We start from the raw sequence: 18,355 nt of genomic DNA, 5'->3' as shown, positions 1-18,355 counted from the left end.
AGGAGTTCTGTGCTTAGAAAATAAAAAAAATTCACTAATATGCAAAAACCCGTGCGGTTTAAGAATGTACCTATAGCCCACAGATATTCTATCCAACTTTAAAAAGCAGAGAAATTGGGCAGCTATAGTGAATGCACCAGGGGAGCAGGAGACCTGACCTCTTGTACTGCCCTACAAAGTTGTAAAAATGCAAACACAATTTGGGTTGGTCTTTCACAGTCATAAGAACATAAGAAGAGCCTGCTGGATCAGGCCAGTGGCCCATCTAGTCCAGCATCCTGTTCTCACAGTGGCCAACCAGGTGCCTGGGGGAAGCCCGCAAGCAGGACCCGAGTGCAAGAACACTCTCCCCTCCCGAGGCTTCCGGCAACTGGTTTTCAGAAGCATGCTGCCTCTGACTAGGGTGGCACAGCACAGCCATCATAGCTAGTAGCCATTGATAGCCCTGTCCTCCATGAATTTGTCTAATCTTCTTTTAAAGCCATCCAAGCTGGTGGCTGTTACTGCATCTTGTGGGAGCAAATTCCATAGTTTAACTATGCGCTGAGTAAAGAAGTAGTTCCTTTTGTCTGTCCTGAATCTTCCAACATTCAGCTTCTTTGAACATCCACGAGTTCTAGTATTATGAGAGAGGGAGAAGAACTTTCCTCTATCCACTTTCTCAATGCCATGCATAATTTTATACTCTTCTATCATGTCTCTAAACTAAAAAGCCCCAAATGCTGCAACCTTTCCTCGTAAGGGAGTCGCTCCATCCCCTTGATCATTCTGGTTGCCCTCTTCTGAACCTTTTCCAACTCTATAATATCCTTTTTGAGATGAGGCGACCAGAACTGTACACAGGATTCCAAATGCGGCCGCACCATAGATTTATACAACGGCATTATGATATCGGCTGTTTTATTTTCAATACCTTTCCTAATTATTGCTAGCATGGAATTTGCCATTTTCACAGCTGCCGCACACTGGGTCGACATTTTCATCGTGCTGTCCACTACAACCCTGAGGTCTCTCTCCTGGTTGGTCACCGCCAGTTCAGACCCCATGAGCGTATATGTGAAATTCAGATTTTTTGCTCCAATATGCATAATTTTACACTTGTTTATATTGAATTGCATTTGCCATTTTTCCACCCATTCACTCAGTTTGGAGAGGTCTTTTTGGAGCTCTTCGCAATCCCTTTTTGTTTTAACAACCCTGAACAATTTAGTGTCGTCAGCAAACTTGGCCACTTCACTGCTCACTCCTAATTCTAGGTCATTAATGAACAAGTTGAAAAGTACAGGTCCCAATACCGATCCTTGAGGGACTCCATTTTCTACAGCCCTCCATTGGGAGAACTGTCCGTTTATTCCTACTTTCTGCTCTCTGCTTCTTAACCAATTCCTTATCCACAAGAGGACCTCTCCTCTTATTCCATGACTGTTAAGCTTCCTCAGAAGTCTTTGGTGAGGTACCTTGTCAAACGCTTTTTGAAAGTCTAAGTACACTATGTCCAGTGGATCACCTCTATCTATATGCTTGTTGACACTCTCAAAGAATTCTAATAGGTTACTGAGACAGGACTTTCCCTTGCAGAAGCCATGCTGGCTCTGCTTCAGCAAGGCTTGTTCTTCTATGTGCTTAGTTAATCTAGCTTTAATAATACTTTCTACCAGTTTTCCAGGGACAGAAGTTAAGCTAACTGGCCTGTAATTTCCGGGATCACCTCTGGATCCCTTTTTGAATATTGGTGTTACATTTGCCACTTTCCAGTCCTCAGGCACGGAGGAGGACCCAAGGGGCAAGTTACCGTATATTCCGGCGTATAAGACGACTGGGCGTATAAGATGACCCCCAACTTTTCCAGTTAAAATATAGAGTTTGGGATATACTCGCCGTATAAGACTACCCCTGCTTATGACATGCAGGTACTTAGCAGGAAAACTGTCACTTATAAACATAGGGCTGTTTGTCATCAAACATGTAAACATAAAACAGTGCAAGTGGATTAAACTTTTCCTAATTCACTCTAAAGCTGAAAGGAAGGATAAGACAATAAACCCATGGGAGCTGCCATGCTGTTTGTTTTCTTAGCTGACAACCAAACTGGAACTGATGATGATAGGAGGAAGATAACAAACAATAGAGAGAGAGCAAGTCCCTGGCGAGTTAGCAACGCCCATCATAACTGCAAGCTACGGTATTTTTACAGGTTTTGCTGGCGTGACAGTTTCCCTTTAAAAGCCTTCAAAATCCTCCTGTTCGTCATCTGATATCATAAGTATATCAATGACATCTTGTGATACATTTGTAAGGCAGTCATCGTATGGATCGAATTCCGTATCAGATGGTGTAGTCTCAGCTTCGGCTTCCTCTTCATCTTGCTGCAAGTAGTCGTCCTCCATACCATCTAATGAATTTGATATGCCACACTTCTTGAAAGACATGATTACTGTTTCTGCATCAATATCATTCCGGGCTTTTATGACAAACTTGCACAAAACATCCAACTGTGGAGCACGCATGTTTCCTCCTTTTGTGAATGACTTTTCGCCGCTAACCATCCATTCATTCCATTGTTCTTGGATGAAACGGATTATTTAGATCCATACCAATCGGGTTTCAGGACTGGACATGGAACTGAAACAGCCTTGGTCACTCTGGTGGATGATATGAGGAGGGCACTAGATAGGGGAGAATTCACCTTCCTGGTCCTCCTTGATCTCTCAGCGGCTTTTGATACCGTCGACCACGGTATCTTGCTGGATCGTCTGGAGGGATTGGGAATAGGAGGTACAGTATTAAACTGGTTCCGTTCCTTTCTCTCCGATAGACACCAGGAGGTGGCATTGGGAGATGAGGTTTCAGACCCTTGGCCCCTCAAATGTGGTGTGCCACAGGGCTCTATCCTCTCTCCCATGCTATTTAACATTTATGTAAAACCGCTGGGAGCTATCATCAGGAGGTTTGGGCTGCAGTGCCACCAATATGCGGATGACACTCAGCTCTACCTCTCATTCAAGTCCTCACCAGAGTTGGCTGTGGAGACCATGTCCGAGTGCCTGGAATCCGTGAGTGGATGGATGGGAAGAAACAGGCTAAAGCTGAATCCTGATAAAACGGAAGTACTGCTCGTGGGAGACAAAGGAGGGCTGGGAAATACTGACCTGGTGTTTAATGGGGTAAAACTGCCCCTGAAGGACCAGGTCCGCAGCCTCAGGGTGATCCTTGATTCCGGGCTGTCCGTGGAGGCCCAGGTTTCATCGGTGTGCCGGGCAGCTTGGGGTCAATTGCGTCTCATCCAAAGGCTGCAACCCTATCTTCCTGTCCACCAGCTCCCACATGCTCTGTACATGCTCTGGTCGCCTCTCGTTTAGACTACTGCAATGCGCTCTACATGGGGTTACCCTTGAAAACAGTCCGGAAATTATAACTGGTACAAAACACGGTGGCTCGTTTAATTACGAATAGCCGCCGTTCTGATCATATTACCCCAGTGTTATACAATCTCCACTGGCTTCCAGTTATTTTCCGGGCTCAATTCAAGGTGTTGGTATTAACCTTTAAATCCCTATACGGTTTCGACCCAGTATACCTGAAGGAGCGCCTCCACCGTCATAAAGTGTGCCGCCCCACAAGATCTGCCACTCAGGGCCTTCTCTCGGTTCCGCCGACTAAAGTGGCTAGGTTGGTGAGGACTCGAGGGAGGGCTTTTTCTGTGGCAGCCCCCATGCTTTGGAACTCCCTCCCAATGGATCTTCGACATGCCCCTTCCCTAGATATATTTCGCCGGGGCCTGAAAACTTGGCTTTTCCATCAGGCCTTTATGACCTTTGAGACTTCCAAGGTGAACTAGTCCTAGAACTGTAAAAACAATCTACTAAATACTGTAATTTTGTATTATACTGTACTGGCTATATTGTTTATTGTATTTTATTATGTTTTATTGTAAGCCGCCTAGAGTGGCGATTGGCTAGATAGGCGGCCTATAAATTAAAGTTTATTATTATTATTATTCTCGAATGCGATCTTTAAATGGCTTGTTTAGGCACACATCCAGTGGCTGTACCAACGATGTCAATCCTGCAGGAATAACTGCCGCATCTGTGTTTAGTCTTGCAAGCCTTTGCTTGGTGCTGGGAGTTAAATGAGCCCTGAACATATCCCACACCAGTAGACTACGTTTTTGAATAAGTCCACCTGGTCGCCTGCTCCATACATTATCAAGCCATAGCTTTACCCCTTCTTCATCCATCCAGCCTTTCTCATTCACATGTATAAAACAACCAACAGGGAACTTGAGTTTCGGCATTGTTTTTCTTTTAAAAATAATCATTGGTCTCAGTTTGGCGCCATCAGCTGTGCATCCTAGTACCACTGTAAAACTGGACTTCTCATGTCCTGTTGTTTTAATTAAAATTGTTTTTTCACTTTTTTGATGGACAGTTTTATTTCCAACCATATCAAAATTCATTGGAGTTTCATCCATATTTCCAATACTACTTAACGTATAGCCATGTTTAGTGCGCTGTTGTATTACGTATCGATGGAAACTATTTACTTTGCTATCAAGATCTGCAGGTAATTTTTGGGCAATTTTCGTCTTTTGCCTCAGTACCATATTATGCCTTTCCATGAATCTAGTACACCAGGATACAGTGGCCTTAAATCTGTTGCTGTGATCTGGGTTAGATTTGGCCCACTGAAGTGCAAACAAACGTATTTTATTTCGTGTCACTACATAACCGTTTTGGCGATGCTCATTCACCATGTCTGCTACATGTTTTTCGAGTTCTGGCCAATGTGGGGTGCCTCTTCTTAATGCACACTTACCCCTTGGCATACTCTTTAATGCTTTTTCATTTGCTTTCCAGTCCCAAACCATCTTTTCTGTTACTCCATATTGTCTTGCAGCAGCGCAGTTCTTATGTTCCATGGCAAAGTTTATAACTTTAAGTTTGAAACTGGCTTCATATTTCTTTCTTCTTGCTGGTGGAGCCATGATGGGGTTTTGACTGTTGGACATTTGTATACTGTACTGTATGTACTGGTGCTATACTGTATGAACAGGTACAGATACTGGTGCTGTACTGTATGTGGTACCCAGTATACAACAACCAGCCAATCATGGCAAGCGATGTATCTTACCGGCGATTGGCTGGTTGTTGTATACAAAGCCTGCTTGGATTGGTCAGCTCTCCCTGCCTGCCCAGCCCTCCCTGTCTCCAAGACTATCAGAGCGGTAGCGCAAACACGCCTCTTTCACCCGTCTGGCCCGCCCTTGTATCCTATTACCTCCTTCTCTGCCTCTCAGATCTTGCACATGCGCGCCTGTGCCGCTTCACTGCAGTCCTCAGGAGCCATCGGGACCGCGATAAGTCACTTCTTTCCACGAATCCTGGTGAGTGGATTTTCTTCTACCGTACTTGTACAGCGCCGCCCTTGCTGCTTTCATACGGTCGCCGCATACGGCGGGGATGCGGCCGCGGCCGTTTTTGAGCTCCCCCCACCATATGCGGCGACCGCAGATTCTCCAGTCCGGCTCGGAAGTTTCAGCACCCGACCTATAAGACGACACCCGGCGTATAAGACGACACCCGACTTTTGAGAAGATTTTCCTGGGTTAAAAAGTCATCTTATATGCCGGAATATACGGTACATATTTTAGTTAGCAGATCAGCAATTTCACATTTGAGTTCTTTGAGAACTCTCGGGTGGATGCCATCTGGGCCTAGTGATTTGTCAGTTTTTATATTGTCCATTAAGCCTTTTAGAGAGACCCCATGTTAAAGCATGCAAATGTAAGAGGCTTTATTTTAATTCTCCTGGATCCAACTTTTACCCAAACCCCATGGAAAAGCTGTGTGTGTGTGCATGCGCACATGCGTGTGTGCGCGTGCATGTGTGCACATGAGAGAGAGATGTGATGGTCTGGAAAAAATTGGACTCCTCCCATTTTTTCAGTTTTTCCTGGATTTTTCCATTTTTTTCTGGGCTATCACATTTTTTTTGAGTGTGTGTACTTTTTCTGCCTGCCTGCCTGGTGTTAGTGGAGTATGAACTGGGCAAGGGAGGAGAGAATTGACCAGAGGGCGTGGTGTTTGCGGCACTCTCAACATTCCGAATGGGCCCGTAAAGGGTTGGCAACCTCTGGCTTATTAAATAACCTCTGAGTAGGAAAATAATAAAGCTTCTCAAACCTGGACATTTATTTTGTACAGCATAGATTGCATTTTTAAATGCTGCTTGAACTGTGATAGCTTTTCAAGTTCCCTTCCCCCTATGCATCTAAAGTTCATCAGTTCAAGAGTCTCAGCCTAACCTACCTCACAAGGTTGTTATGAGGATGAAACGGGAAGTTAGAGAACCATGTATACCTTGTTGAACTCATTGGAGGAAGGTGGGATATAAAGTAGCGGCAGCCATAGTATTACTATGTTGTATCTGAGACCAGAGTAAAGCAGCTACATTTAGTAATGTCTTGCACTAGTGGTTTAGTGCATGATAAGTGTTGCAGGATTTGCATATTTTTGAAACATATTGGTTCTGAAACAGTGTTTAAACTATGACAGATTACAGCACTCTGTTAAAATCAATGCAAATATGAATGCTTTAAGAATAATAAGATCTTTCAGGATCTGATACTGGATGAGCACACCAACCTGGCTTGTATTACAGAGACCTGGTTGGATGAAGATGGGGGGGTTAATCTCTCTCATTTTTGCCCGCGAGGTTTCTCTGTACAGCATCAGGCAAGACCTGGGTGGCGGGGAGGTGGAGTTGCAGTGGTCTATCGCATGGGTTGTCAACAAGGGGGGAATTTCCCCCCCAGGGGGGAATTTTAGGGTTCCAGGGGGGGAATTGGGACCACTATTCAGCAAAGTGTGATGTCCTGTAGATTATGTACAATCTGTAAAATTGTAGTTTGTTTTTAATTTAAAGTGCGACATTCAGTAAAGTCAATTTCAATCGGGTTTTAGGCCTGGTTTTGGCACTGAGACGGCCTTGGTCGCCCTGTTTGATGACCTATGTCGGGAAAGAGACAGAGGGAGTGTAACTCTGTTGATTCTCCTTGATCTCTCAGCGGCTTTTGATACCATCGACCATGGTATCCTTCTGGAGAGGCTCGCGGAGTTGGGAGTTGGAGGTACTGCTTGGCAGTGGTTCCAGTCCTACTTGGCGGGACGTCTCCAGAAGGTAGTGCTTGGGGAACATTGCTCGACACCGTGGGCCCTCCAGTGTGGGGTCCTGCAGGGGTCGGTTCTGTCTCTCATGCTTTTTAACATCTACATGAAGCCGTTGGGAGCGCTCATCAGGAGCTTTGGAGTGCGTTGTCATCAGTACGCTGATGACACGCAGCTCTACTTCTCCTTTTCATCTTCTTCAGGTGAGGGTGTTGATGTGCTGAACCGTTGCCTGGCCGCGACAATGGACTGGATGAGAACTAACAAACTGAGGATTAATCCTGACAAGACTGAGATGCTGTTGGTGGATGGTTTCTCTAATCGGATGGTGGATACATACCCTGTCCTAGATGGGGTTACACTCCCCCTAAAGGAGCAGGTTCGTAGTCTGGGAGTCCTTCTAGACTCTTCCCTCTCACTTGAGGCTCAAGTAGCCTCGGTGGCACGGAATGTGTTCTACCAACTTCGGTTGGTAGCCCAGCTACGTCCCTATTTGAGTAAGGAGGACCTTACATCAGTTGTTCATACTCTGGTAACCTCGCGTTTGGACTACTGCAACGTGCTCTACGTAGGGCTGCCTTTGAAGACAGTTCGGAAGCTACAGCTAGTGCAAAATGCGGCGGCCAGATTGTTAACAAGGACCAAGCGGTCCGAGCATATAACACCTGTTCTGGCTCGCCTGCACTGGCTGCCAATATGCTTCCGGGCCAGATTCAAAGTGTTGGTATTAACCTATAAAGCCTTATACGGTGCGGGACCACGATACTTGTCGGAACTCCTCTCCCGATACGAACCGGCCCATACTCTACGTTCTTCTACGAAGGCCCTCCTCCGGGTTCCGACTCATAGGGAGGCCTGGAGGGTGGTGACAAGATCTAGGACCTTCTCAGTGGTGGCCCCTGAACTGTGGAATGGTCTCCCCGAGGAGGTGTGCTTGGCGCCGACATTGTTATCCTTTCGGCGCCAAGTTAAAACCTTCCTCTTCTCCGAGGCATACTAATTTAAGTTAATTTAATTTAAAATCTGCTGTGATTGTTTTTAAATTATTTTATTTTATATGTTTTTGTTGTATTATACTATGTGATTTTATTGTATTTTCTGTGTCCACCGCCCAGAGAGCTATTGCTAGTCGGGCGGTATGTAAGTCTAATAAATAATAAATAAATAAATAAATAAATATTGAATGTCACACATTAAAATCAATTCTTGAACATGCAGCATTATTTTCATTTGCAAAATTAAATTATTATTTAAAGACCAGAAAGTGCTCCAAGAAATTCTGTTATAATATATAAACTAAGAAATTTTTCCCTCACGAGAAACACCACCGTCACTCGCGAAATGTCAACACGCTATGAGAGACAAATAAAGATACGTCACTTGCCGATGACAGCGCTATTGCAGACTTGGTAGATTTGGCGGTAAGTAAACAATACCAGTGTAGCCGTAGAATTCATTACTGAGAGGGACGTTCCCTGATTTGGTTCGCTGATGGTTTGATCCAGTTCTCTTTTGAGTATCAGAGAGTAGTAAGTTCACTGTGCTGTTTATTTCTTTCATCGTTTATGCTTCTATCCTCGATTATATCTTTCTGCCTTCTTTCATTGTGTTTCATTTATATTGTCTTTTTTTGGTTAATTCGTTATTCTATTTTTCATTTTCTTACATTTTTGTGTGGTTTGTTTGTGTCTGTGTGCTTTATTGTTTTTCTCTTGGAGTTCTGAACACTTTTATCTGCTGTGTCTTAAGTTGTTTGATTTCGTTGGTTTGCACGTGGTTCATTTTGTGCGTTTATAGGCCTTAATTTATAATTTATATTATATCAAAAACCCGAGCAACACCGGGAACATCTGCTAGTATTAAATATGTCAGAAAGAAAAACAATTAAATTTAAAGGAAGTTCAAATTTATAAAAATTATATGCTTGTTTGTATAAAATTTATTATTTAAATTTTAAATTTTAAAATCTGGTTTTTAATATTTACTTATTGTGGAAAAATTCCATTTGTAATATAGTCTTTGACTTATTCTTGTTTTTTATTCACAGAATTTGGAGCCCATCATGAGTGTCAAAAAAAGAAGGTACGATGCTTCATATATTCGATATGGATTCACATCCATCATCATCAATGGAGAAGAAAGGCCTCAATGTGTTATTTGTACCAAAGCTTTGTCAAATGATTCTATGAAACCAACAAAGCTGAAGCAATATTTGCAGAATGTTCATCCTCAACACAGGGACAATGACAAAAGCTTTTTTGAACATCATGGGAATGCTGTCAAAAAGATGAAGCTGGATTCAACAGGGGTGTTCCAAGAAAAAAATGAAAAGGTTATTGAAGCTTCTTATGTTGTAGCACTGGAGATAGCAAAGCAGAAAAAACCACATACAATTGGGGAAACTTTGATCAAACCTTGCGCTCTCAAAATGGTGGAAATTGTGTTGGGAAATGGATTGGAGAAAAAACTTGCAGCAGTTTCACTATCAAACAGTACTGTTCAAAGGAGGATCAACGACATGGCCATTGACATCAAGGATCAGGGTGTGCAGGAGATCAAGTCTGCAGCATTTGGTTTATTTTCAATTCAACTTGATGAATCGACTGATGTGGCATCGTGTTCCCAGTTGCTGGTGTTTGCAAGATATGTTCACTCAGGTTCATTTAAAGAGGAGTTTCTCTTTTGTTCTCTTGAAACAACTACCAAGGCCTCAGATATTTTGGAAAAGGTTTCATCTTTCTTTGAATCAGAAAATCTTTTGTGGGATAATGTCTGTGGGTGCTGTACAGATGGAGCACCAGCTATATTAGGGAGAAAATCAGGATTTCAAACTTGTGTGAAAAAGCGAGCTCCAAAAGTGAAAGGCATTCATTGTATGATCCATTGTCAGGCACTGGCTTCAAAAATACTTCCAGCTCCATTAGGGAAGGTTTTGGATCAAACAATTCAAATTGTGGATTTTGTGAAAGGGGGAGCTCTTAACTCACGACTTTTCAAGCAGTTATGTATTGACATGGATGCCGTCCATCATTTGCTTCTTTTCCACACAAATGTTCGATGACTTTCAAGAGGAAACGTAACTGAGCGAGTATTTGAGCTTAGAGATGAGCTCAAATTATTTTTTGAAGTTCAGGGTAAGATGGAATTTTTAGCCTGGCTGGATAATGAGGAATGGATCATGCGCCTTGCCTATTTAGTTGACATTTTTGAGTAGCTGAATAAACTGAATCTTCAGATGCAAGGAAGGAATACAAACATCATAAAATTCATGAATGCCTTGAAAGCTTACATGAGCAAGCTCGAAAATTGGAAGAGAAAGGTCAAGATCAAAAATGTTGCAATGTTTGAGAAACTGTCATCAGTTCTTGTTGGTGGTGAAGAACAAATGCTTCCAGAATTTGCAAAAAATGAAATTTGGCAGCATTGGAAAATGAATTCAGCCACTATTTTCCTGAACTCAGTGATGAAGAGTTGGATTTAGTGCGTAATCCATTTAAATTGTCAGTTGAAAAAGTTCCTGATGATTGTCAAGATGAATTTCTGGAGCTGAAAAATGATTCGGGAGCAAAAGATATGTTCGATGAGAAATCCATCACAGGATTTTGGCCCAAGATGTGCGATTCCTACCCAAAAGTGGCCGAAAGCTATTCATGCATTACTTCCATTTGTGTCGACATATCTCTGTGAGTCAGGCTTTTCAACTTTGTTGCAAATGAAAATGAAGCAACAAAGTAGATTGGAGGCTGAAAATGACCTGCGTTGTGCCCTTTCAAGCACTCCTCCGCATATCCAAGAACTGGCAAAGAAAAAACAATCACAGATTTCTCATTGACTGTAATCTTCATCGAATAAAATAAACTACATTACCCTGGAATTCTATTGAACTTTTTGTTCATTGAAGTATGCTTCAGTAACTTTAGTCTGTTAAGTAATTAGTTCTGAATAGTAAAAAAACTAATTTTGTTCAAGTTTTAAAATCTATCAATATTTTCTATTGCTATTAAATTTGTAAAACTCGACTATAAAAATAATCTAAATAAATGTATATGTACTAATATAGAAAAAAATAAAAGATTTTCAATATTATATGCATATTATTTGGAATGCACCTTAGACTATCTTGGGAAGGGGGGAATTATATTCTGAACAATGGTGAAAGGGGGGAATGGAGCAAAAAAGGTTGAGAACCACTGGTCTATTGTAATACCATTCCGCTGACCAGGTGCCCTATCCCACAGTCTTCAGGGTTCGAGTGTGTGTATCTGAAGTTGGGTGGCCGGGACAGAATAGGGATTCTGTTGGTGTACCGCCCACCCCGCTGCTCAACAGTCTCCCTTCCTGAGCTAGCTGGGGTAGTCTCGGGGTTGGTGTTGGAATCACCTAGGTTTGTTGTACTGGGGGACTTCAACATCCATGCCGAGACCGCTCTGGCGGGAGTGGCTCAGGATTTCATGGACTCCATCATAACCATGGGTCTGTCCCAAGTAATATCTGGTTCCAGTCATGCTGCTGGCCACACTCTGGACCTTGTGTTCTGTGCTGGATGGGATGATGGTGATCTTGGTGTGGAAGAACTCTCTGTAGTTCCATTGTCATGGACAGATCACTACCTGGTTGGGTTTAGACTCACTGGGACTCAAAACCTCTGCAGGGGTGGGGGACCGATTAGGATGGTCCGCCCCAGGAGGCTGATGGATCTGGATGGTTTCCGGAGAGCTCTTGGGGTTTTTCCTGTCACCTCAGCAGGCGATTCTGTTGAAGCTCTGGCTGACCTCTGGAATGGGGAAATGGCCAGGGCAGTGGACATGATCGCTCCTGAGCGTCCCCTCTCACGGAATGGAGCCAAACCAGGCCCCTGGTTTACCAGGGAGCTGATGGTGATGAAACAAATGAGACGGAGACTAGAGCGACGTTGGCGGAAGACTTGGAGCGAGTCTGACTGAACATGGGCTAGCTCCTATCTGAAGGCCTACTCCATGGCAGTGCGGGCAGCAAAGAAATTATTCTTTTCAGCCACCATTGTGTCTGCGGGGAGCCGACCAGCAGAGCTGTTTCGAGTGGTCAGGGGTCTCCTACATTCTGGCCCCCAAGAGGGTAATATAGACCACTCATCAGCCTGCTGTCAAGAATTGCACGGCACTTCACAGACAAGATCGTTCAGATTTGTTCCAACGTGGATGCTATAGTTGATACAGGCTCAGTGGATGTAACTTTGGCTCCTGCTTGTCCAATAATGATTCTTTTCAACTTGTACAACCTGAGGATGTGGACAGGATCCTTGGAGAGGTGAGGCCCACCACATGTCTGTTAGACCCTTGCCGTTCCTGGCTTATTAAAAGTGCCAGAGGGGGCCTAGCCGAGTGGGTGAAGAAAGTGGTCAATGCCTCCCTACAACAAGGCAGAGTTCCAATGTGCCTAAAGGAGGCAGTTGTAAGGCCTTTGTTGAAAAAGCCCTCCCTGCACCCCTCTATTATGGATAATTATCGGCCAGTGTCTAACATCCCATTCCTGGGCAAGGTAATAGAGTGTGTGGTGGCCTCCCAACTACAGGGATTCCTGGATGAAATGGATTATCTAGACCCATTTCAGTCTGGTTTCAGACCTGGTTATGGGACAGAGACGGCTTTGGTCACCTTGGTAGATGACTACACAGAGAACTGGACAGGGGGAATGTGTCCCTGTTGGCTCTGTTGGACCTCTCAGCGGCTTTCAATACCATTGACCATGGTATCCTTCTGGGTCGCCTTACTGGGATGGGACTTGGGGGCACCGTTTTATGATGGCTTCATTCCTTCCTGAGGGTCGAACCCAGAAGGTGGTGCTGGGGAATTCCTGTTGGACTCCTTGGCCGTTGGCCTGTGGGGTCCCTCAGGGTTCAGTTTTGTCCCCCATGCTATTTAATATCTACATGAAGCCGCTGGGAGAGGTTGTCTGGAGGTTTGGGGTTCGGTGCCATCAGTATGCAGATGACACCGAACTCTACTTCTCCTTTCCACCTAATTCCAAGCAAACTGTCTCGGTTCTAAACCAGTGTCTGATAGCAGTGGTGGACTGGATGAGGGTGAACAAGCTGAAGCTTAATCCAGACAAGACAGAGGTGCTCCTAGTCAGTCGAAAGGCGGATCAGGGAATAGGGGCTCAGCCTGTGCTGGATGGGGTTACACTCCCCCTGAAGACGCAGGTTCGCAGTTTGGGTGTGCTCCTCCTGGACTCAGCCTTAAACCTGGAGGCCCAGGTTTCTGCGGTGGCCAGGAATGCTTTTGCACAGTTAAGACTAGTGCACCAACTGCGCCTGTTCCTGGAGTCGTCTGATCTGGCTATGGTGACACATGCCTTAGTTACATCCCGCTTAGACTACTGTAAAACACTCTACGTGGGGCTGCCTTTGAAGACTGTTTGGAAACTTCAGTTGGTGCAACGAGCTGCAGCCAGAATGTTAACTGGGGCGGGTTACAGGGACCATACAACTCCCCTGCTGCAACAGCTCCACTGGCTGCCAGTCTGTTTCCGGACACAATTCAAAGTGCTGGTTATGACCTATAAGGCCCTATACGGCTTAGGTCCAGGCTATTTGTCAGACTGTATCTCCCTATATGAACCTGCCCGGGCCCTGAGATCTTCAGGAGAGACCCTTCTCACGATCCCAACACCTTCACAAGTGCGACTGGTGGGGACACGAGATAGGGCCTTTTTGGTGGCTGCCCCTAGGCTCTGGAACTCCCTCCCTAGGGAGGCAAGAATGGCCTCCTCTGTGCAGTCCTTCCGCCAACAGCTAAAGACTTTTTTCTTCCGGCAGGCCTTTGGAACTGAAGGTTTTAAGGGTAGTGACTGAAGAGGATGCTGTATGTTATTGTTTTGCCTGTATGCTCCTAAACTGGGTTGCAGTATTTTAAGAGTATATCTAATTGGTTTTAACATCTTAATAGTTTAATCCTGTTTTAATGCTGATTTTATATGTTTGTATGTTTTATATTTTTATAGGTTCTTAATGATATGTACTTATTTTTATCTGGAAGCCGTCTTGAGTTCCAGTTTGGAAAAAGGGCGGGGTATAAATAAAGATAATAATAATAATCTTTCAGTGGCCAAAACAATTGACTGCAGATTGTGAGGCTTATTATTTCCATTCAAGAAATAGTTTTTGCCTTATATGTTTGATTGAAAAGCATTCTATGTATATGTAAATTAAAAGACAACTTGGAAAAACTTGCAAATTACTATTATGTTTGGGAATTACTATTTGCACCTCATTCTGATAATTAGGCATACAGATTCATCTTTTAACTAGTCAATTGAAAAAGAATATGAAACGTTGGTCTAAATTACATCTGTTCATGCTTGGGAGGCTTGCTGCGATTCGGATGAAATTAATCCCAAGATTTCTATATCTATTCCAGGTCCTCCCCATCTTCCTTCACTCAAAACAAGTATGGAAATGGCAGAACTTACTTAATGCATTTATATTTCAACACACAAAAAAGGGCTAACCATGAAACTACTGTGTGTGAACCAAATGGAGGGGGTTGGGGAGTACCTGATTTACAACTTAGCAATTTAGTTTTATAGTTATGAAAGCGAATAAAACTGGATCACCTTGGAAGAATAGGTGTGGGGCTCTGACTCACTCTGGGCGCTGCCATTTGGCTCACTGAGCAATTCTTTTATACAATCCATTAAGAATCCTTTTCTTAAAACAACTTTCATAGTTTGGAGGTCATGGCAAAATAAAGTTTCCCCAATCTATTCCCCATTAACACCACTTCATATTTATCCAAGAATAAGAGACAAGGCACTTGGAAGGCACCTTGTTGGATGGGAGGGGAATGGTTATTTCTGACTGCAAGATTTCTACAGTCAGGGCCACCCTGTCTCATTGAATGAACTTTGGGCTGCAATACCCTACTTTTCTGTTTTTTGGGCTGATTGTAGGCATTGCCACCACTCACCATATGCTCAAAGGCACATTTTACCAAATTCTTCCAAACTACACAGGAAGTGGATTGCACTATGAAAGACAAACCAAATTGTGTTTGCATTTTTACAAATTTGTAGGGCAGTACAATATCTCAGAAAGGAGGCCCGGTCTCCTGCTCCCCTAGTGCATTCACTATAGCTGCCCAATTTCCCTGCTTTTAAAAGTTTGATAGAAATATCTGTTTGCTTAAACCGCAAAGTTTTTTGCCTATTAGTAAATTTCTCTGCTTTTTAATCCGGGAGGTAAGAAATGGGATCCTGTGCAAGTTTCCTGAGAATGGATTGATCATTTGCATGCTTATTGAGTTCAATAGGATTTACTCCCCTGCAATCATGCTTAGGCTAGGTGAAACTGACTACGGGGGAAGAGCAGGAAAGGGAAGGGGGATGGAGGGCAAAAGGGAGGAGGGGGATGAGAGCAGGCAAGAAGGTAGGGAGAAGGCACGTTTGATCATTTGTGTGCTTATTGAGTTCAGTGGGGTTTACTCTTGTGCAGTCACGCTTAGGATAGGTGAAACTGACCTGGGGGAGGGAGGTGTGAGGTAGGGAAGAAAATGGAGTGGTGAGGTGGAGGAACGGGGGGCAGGGAGGGGAGAAGATTGGTTGGATGGGCACTGGGCTGAGGGGAAGCCCCTTTCCTTTCCAAAAGGAAAACATTTTTAAAAGTATAATTTTTTGAGATCTCCCCCACTTTTTTATTCTAAAGCAGACATGTAGTCTCCCACCCAAATTTAAACCAAATCTGTCCCTGACTACAACCACGCCAGACATTTCTCCACTTGAAACAGTCATGGCTTCCTCCAAAGAATCCTGGGAAGTGTAGTTTGTAAAGGGTGCTGAGAGTTGTTAGGAAACACCCTATTCTCCTCACATTCCCCGGAACAGGCTGGCTTAAACCACTGTGGCCACTGGAGGTCTGTCAGGGGAAGAGGAGTCTCTAATAAGTCTCAGCACCCTTTACAACTTACACTTCCGTATTCTTTGGAGGAAGCCACAACTGTTTGTTTAAAGTAGAAGAAATGTCTGGTGTGGGTGTGGCCCCCTGATTAGCCAAGCCAAACAGCTGTTAGTCTGGCTTTGAGAACACTGTTGTTTGTTTCCTCTCCCCCAAGAATTTTTATTGAGTTTTTAGGTAACAAAAATAATAAAAGTAACAGAACCAAATGCAAAATACAAATATCAGCCACATGCACATTCTGCTCATCCAAGAGAAGAATCAAGTATCTAAATGGTAATAGTTACAAAAGATAACTCCTCCACAATGCAGCATGAGTCCTAGGAGGTTTGTATAAAGGTCTATTGTTAGTCACAAAGCTCATAAGTGGAAACCATACCATGCGAAATTTAGCTTGTAGTGGTATTCCCATTATGACCCTTCTGTGGTATGTTAGATATTCAGACAGTGCAATCTCCCACATCTGAGACCACCAGCCCTCTGGTCTGGCCGCCACCTACTTTCCATTTACTAGCTACCTCCATCCTAGCAGCTGCCATCAGCAGTGAGACCAGTTCTTTGTAGTGGATAGATGGATTTGCAGTACCTCTAGGGATAACAAAGCTAATACGGGTTCCAACTTCAGACATTGGGAAGTAATACCAGAGATTGTAGTAAACACCCAATTTCAGAAGGAGTGGAGCTTCCTGCAACAACACCACATGTGGCTCTTTCCCTGCATCCTTGCCAACAAAGTGGGGAAGCTGAAGGGAGCAGGTGTGAGAGCTTAACGGGTCCAGTGCCATCTCCATAATACTTTTAATAAACCTTCTTGTATCTTTGCCGAGATCGTTTTCAGAGGTGGGTGAGACCATACTTGATCCGAAGCACCATCATCTATCATAGAATTCGGGTCCTCTTACCAAGTCAGTTTTAAGTCAGTGGACCTTCCCAAGGTCATGTCTATTAGGATTTTATAAATATCTGCCACTACACCCTTCAGATTATAGTTAGAATTGATGCACAAGTGTTCAAAGGGTGTAAGCGAATACAGGGAAGTCCCTTGCCTCTCTATCTTTCTTGTAAAGAACTGAATCTGGGCAAGTTGGAACTAATTAATCCATAACCTGCAGAGTTTAAGGTGTAGTGAAACTTCCAAAATGGGTCGGCCCCTTTCAAAGAGATCCCTAACCTGATATAATCCGCTTTCTTTCCATCCTCTGAACTGCTGTTGCTTATCAAGATAAGAGAAATCCTTATGTTCCAGGAACAGGTAAGTGAAGATTCCCTGGGTGACAGTGCATCGCACCACCTTTTCCAAATTCGCATAGACGTTTTAGTATATGGATTAGAAATAGCACGCACCGTGGGCCAGGTAGGACACTTAAATGGCAATGCTCTCAGTGGGGACATAATGTCTGAAGTTCCATGTGTACCCATGAAATATTGGTGAAACCTCTGATAATATGTATTAGTTTGTTGAAATGCGTTGTAGTAATATCTCAAATTGGGTATCCCCAGGCTCCCCCCCTCCATTAGGATCTATAAAGTGTGGAGTTGAGATGATTAAGATGATGCCATTGCAGGAGCAACCTCTGTATTGAACCATAAAGGTAGCCATAATTTCTTTTCCATAATTGCCCAGCATTATGTGTTATAATGATCCCAAGATAACAAAAGCGCCATAATGGAGAGAAACCCAAGGCACTTAGGAGCCAATCCCTATCCTGGGTGGATGTTAAAGAGTAGAACTGTAGATTTGGAGTAGTTAGTTTCCAGCCCAGCCCTGGTGTGAAGCTGTCGAAGAGTGTCCTTTTAAAGACCCCAGCACTTCAAGAGGTTTGCTCAACATTAGGAGAATGTTGTTAGCAAACAAATTGATTTTTTGTTTGCTTCCCCTCACCGCTACCCCAGCGATTGAGGCCTAGGCCCTTATTTTTTGGGCCATGACCTCAATCACAAGGGCAAACAGTAGCGGAGACAGTGGACATCCCTGCTGAGTACCTCTGTTAATAGTAATGTGAGAGGAGGAGGAGCCATTAATACTCAGTAAAGCTGTTGAAATTGAGTAGAGCTGATCTGAGAGGTGGAGGAGGCAGGGGCCAAAACTTAGCCTAGTGAGAAGCTGCTTTTAAAAGGTCCATTCAATGTGATCAAATGCCTTGAAGGCATTGAGGGAGAACAAAGCCATAGGGGCCCCTGCAGTCTGCACCCCATGAACTACATTCAGAACTCTACAGATGGAGTCTGCTATGTTGTGACTCGGGATAAATCCCATCTG

At 43.8% G+C, this 18,355-nt stretch overlaps 1 protein-coding gene across 5 annotated transcripts in view; it reads left to right on the top strand.

Annotated features, from left to right (window-relative positions):
- Nucleotides 1-18,355, top strand: part of ADSS2 (adenylosuccinate synthase 2) — a 50,226-nt gene that overhangs the window by 1,676 nt on the left and 30,195 nt on the right. Inside the window, exon 1 of one of the 5 annotated variants that reach the window (XM_061624624.1) lies at nucleotides 5,306-5,383. The exons of the other annotated variants lie outside the window; for them this stretch is intronic. Within the exon in view, the coding sequence (XP_061480608.1) occupies nucleotides 5,306-5,383 (78 nt within the window). Of the gene's footprint in view, nucleotides 1-5,305; nucleotides 5,384-18,355 lie in introns of those variants that run through there. 5 annotated transcript variants of the gene reach the window in all.

Source organism: Rhineura floridana, chromosome 4 (assembly GCF_030035675.1).
Source record: "Rhineura floridana isolate rRhiFlo1 chromosome 4, rRhiFlo1.hap2, whole genome shotgun sequence".
NCBI classification, from domain to species: Eukaryota; Metazoa; Chordata; class Lepidosauria; order Squamata; family Rhineuridae; genus Rhineura; species Rhineura floridana.
Note: the sequence above shows the minus strand (reverse complement) of the source record. Positions and strands in the feature narration are given on the sequence as shown.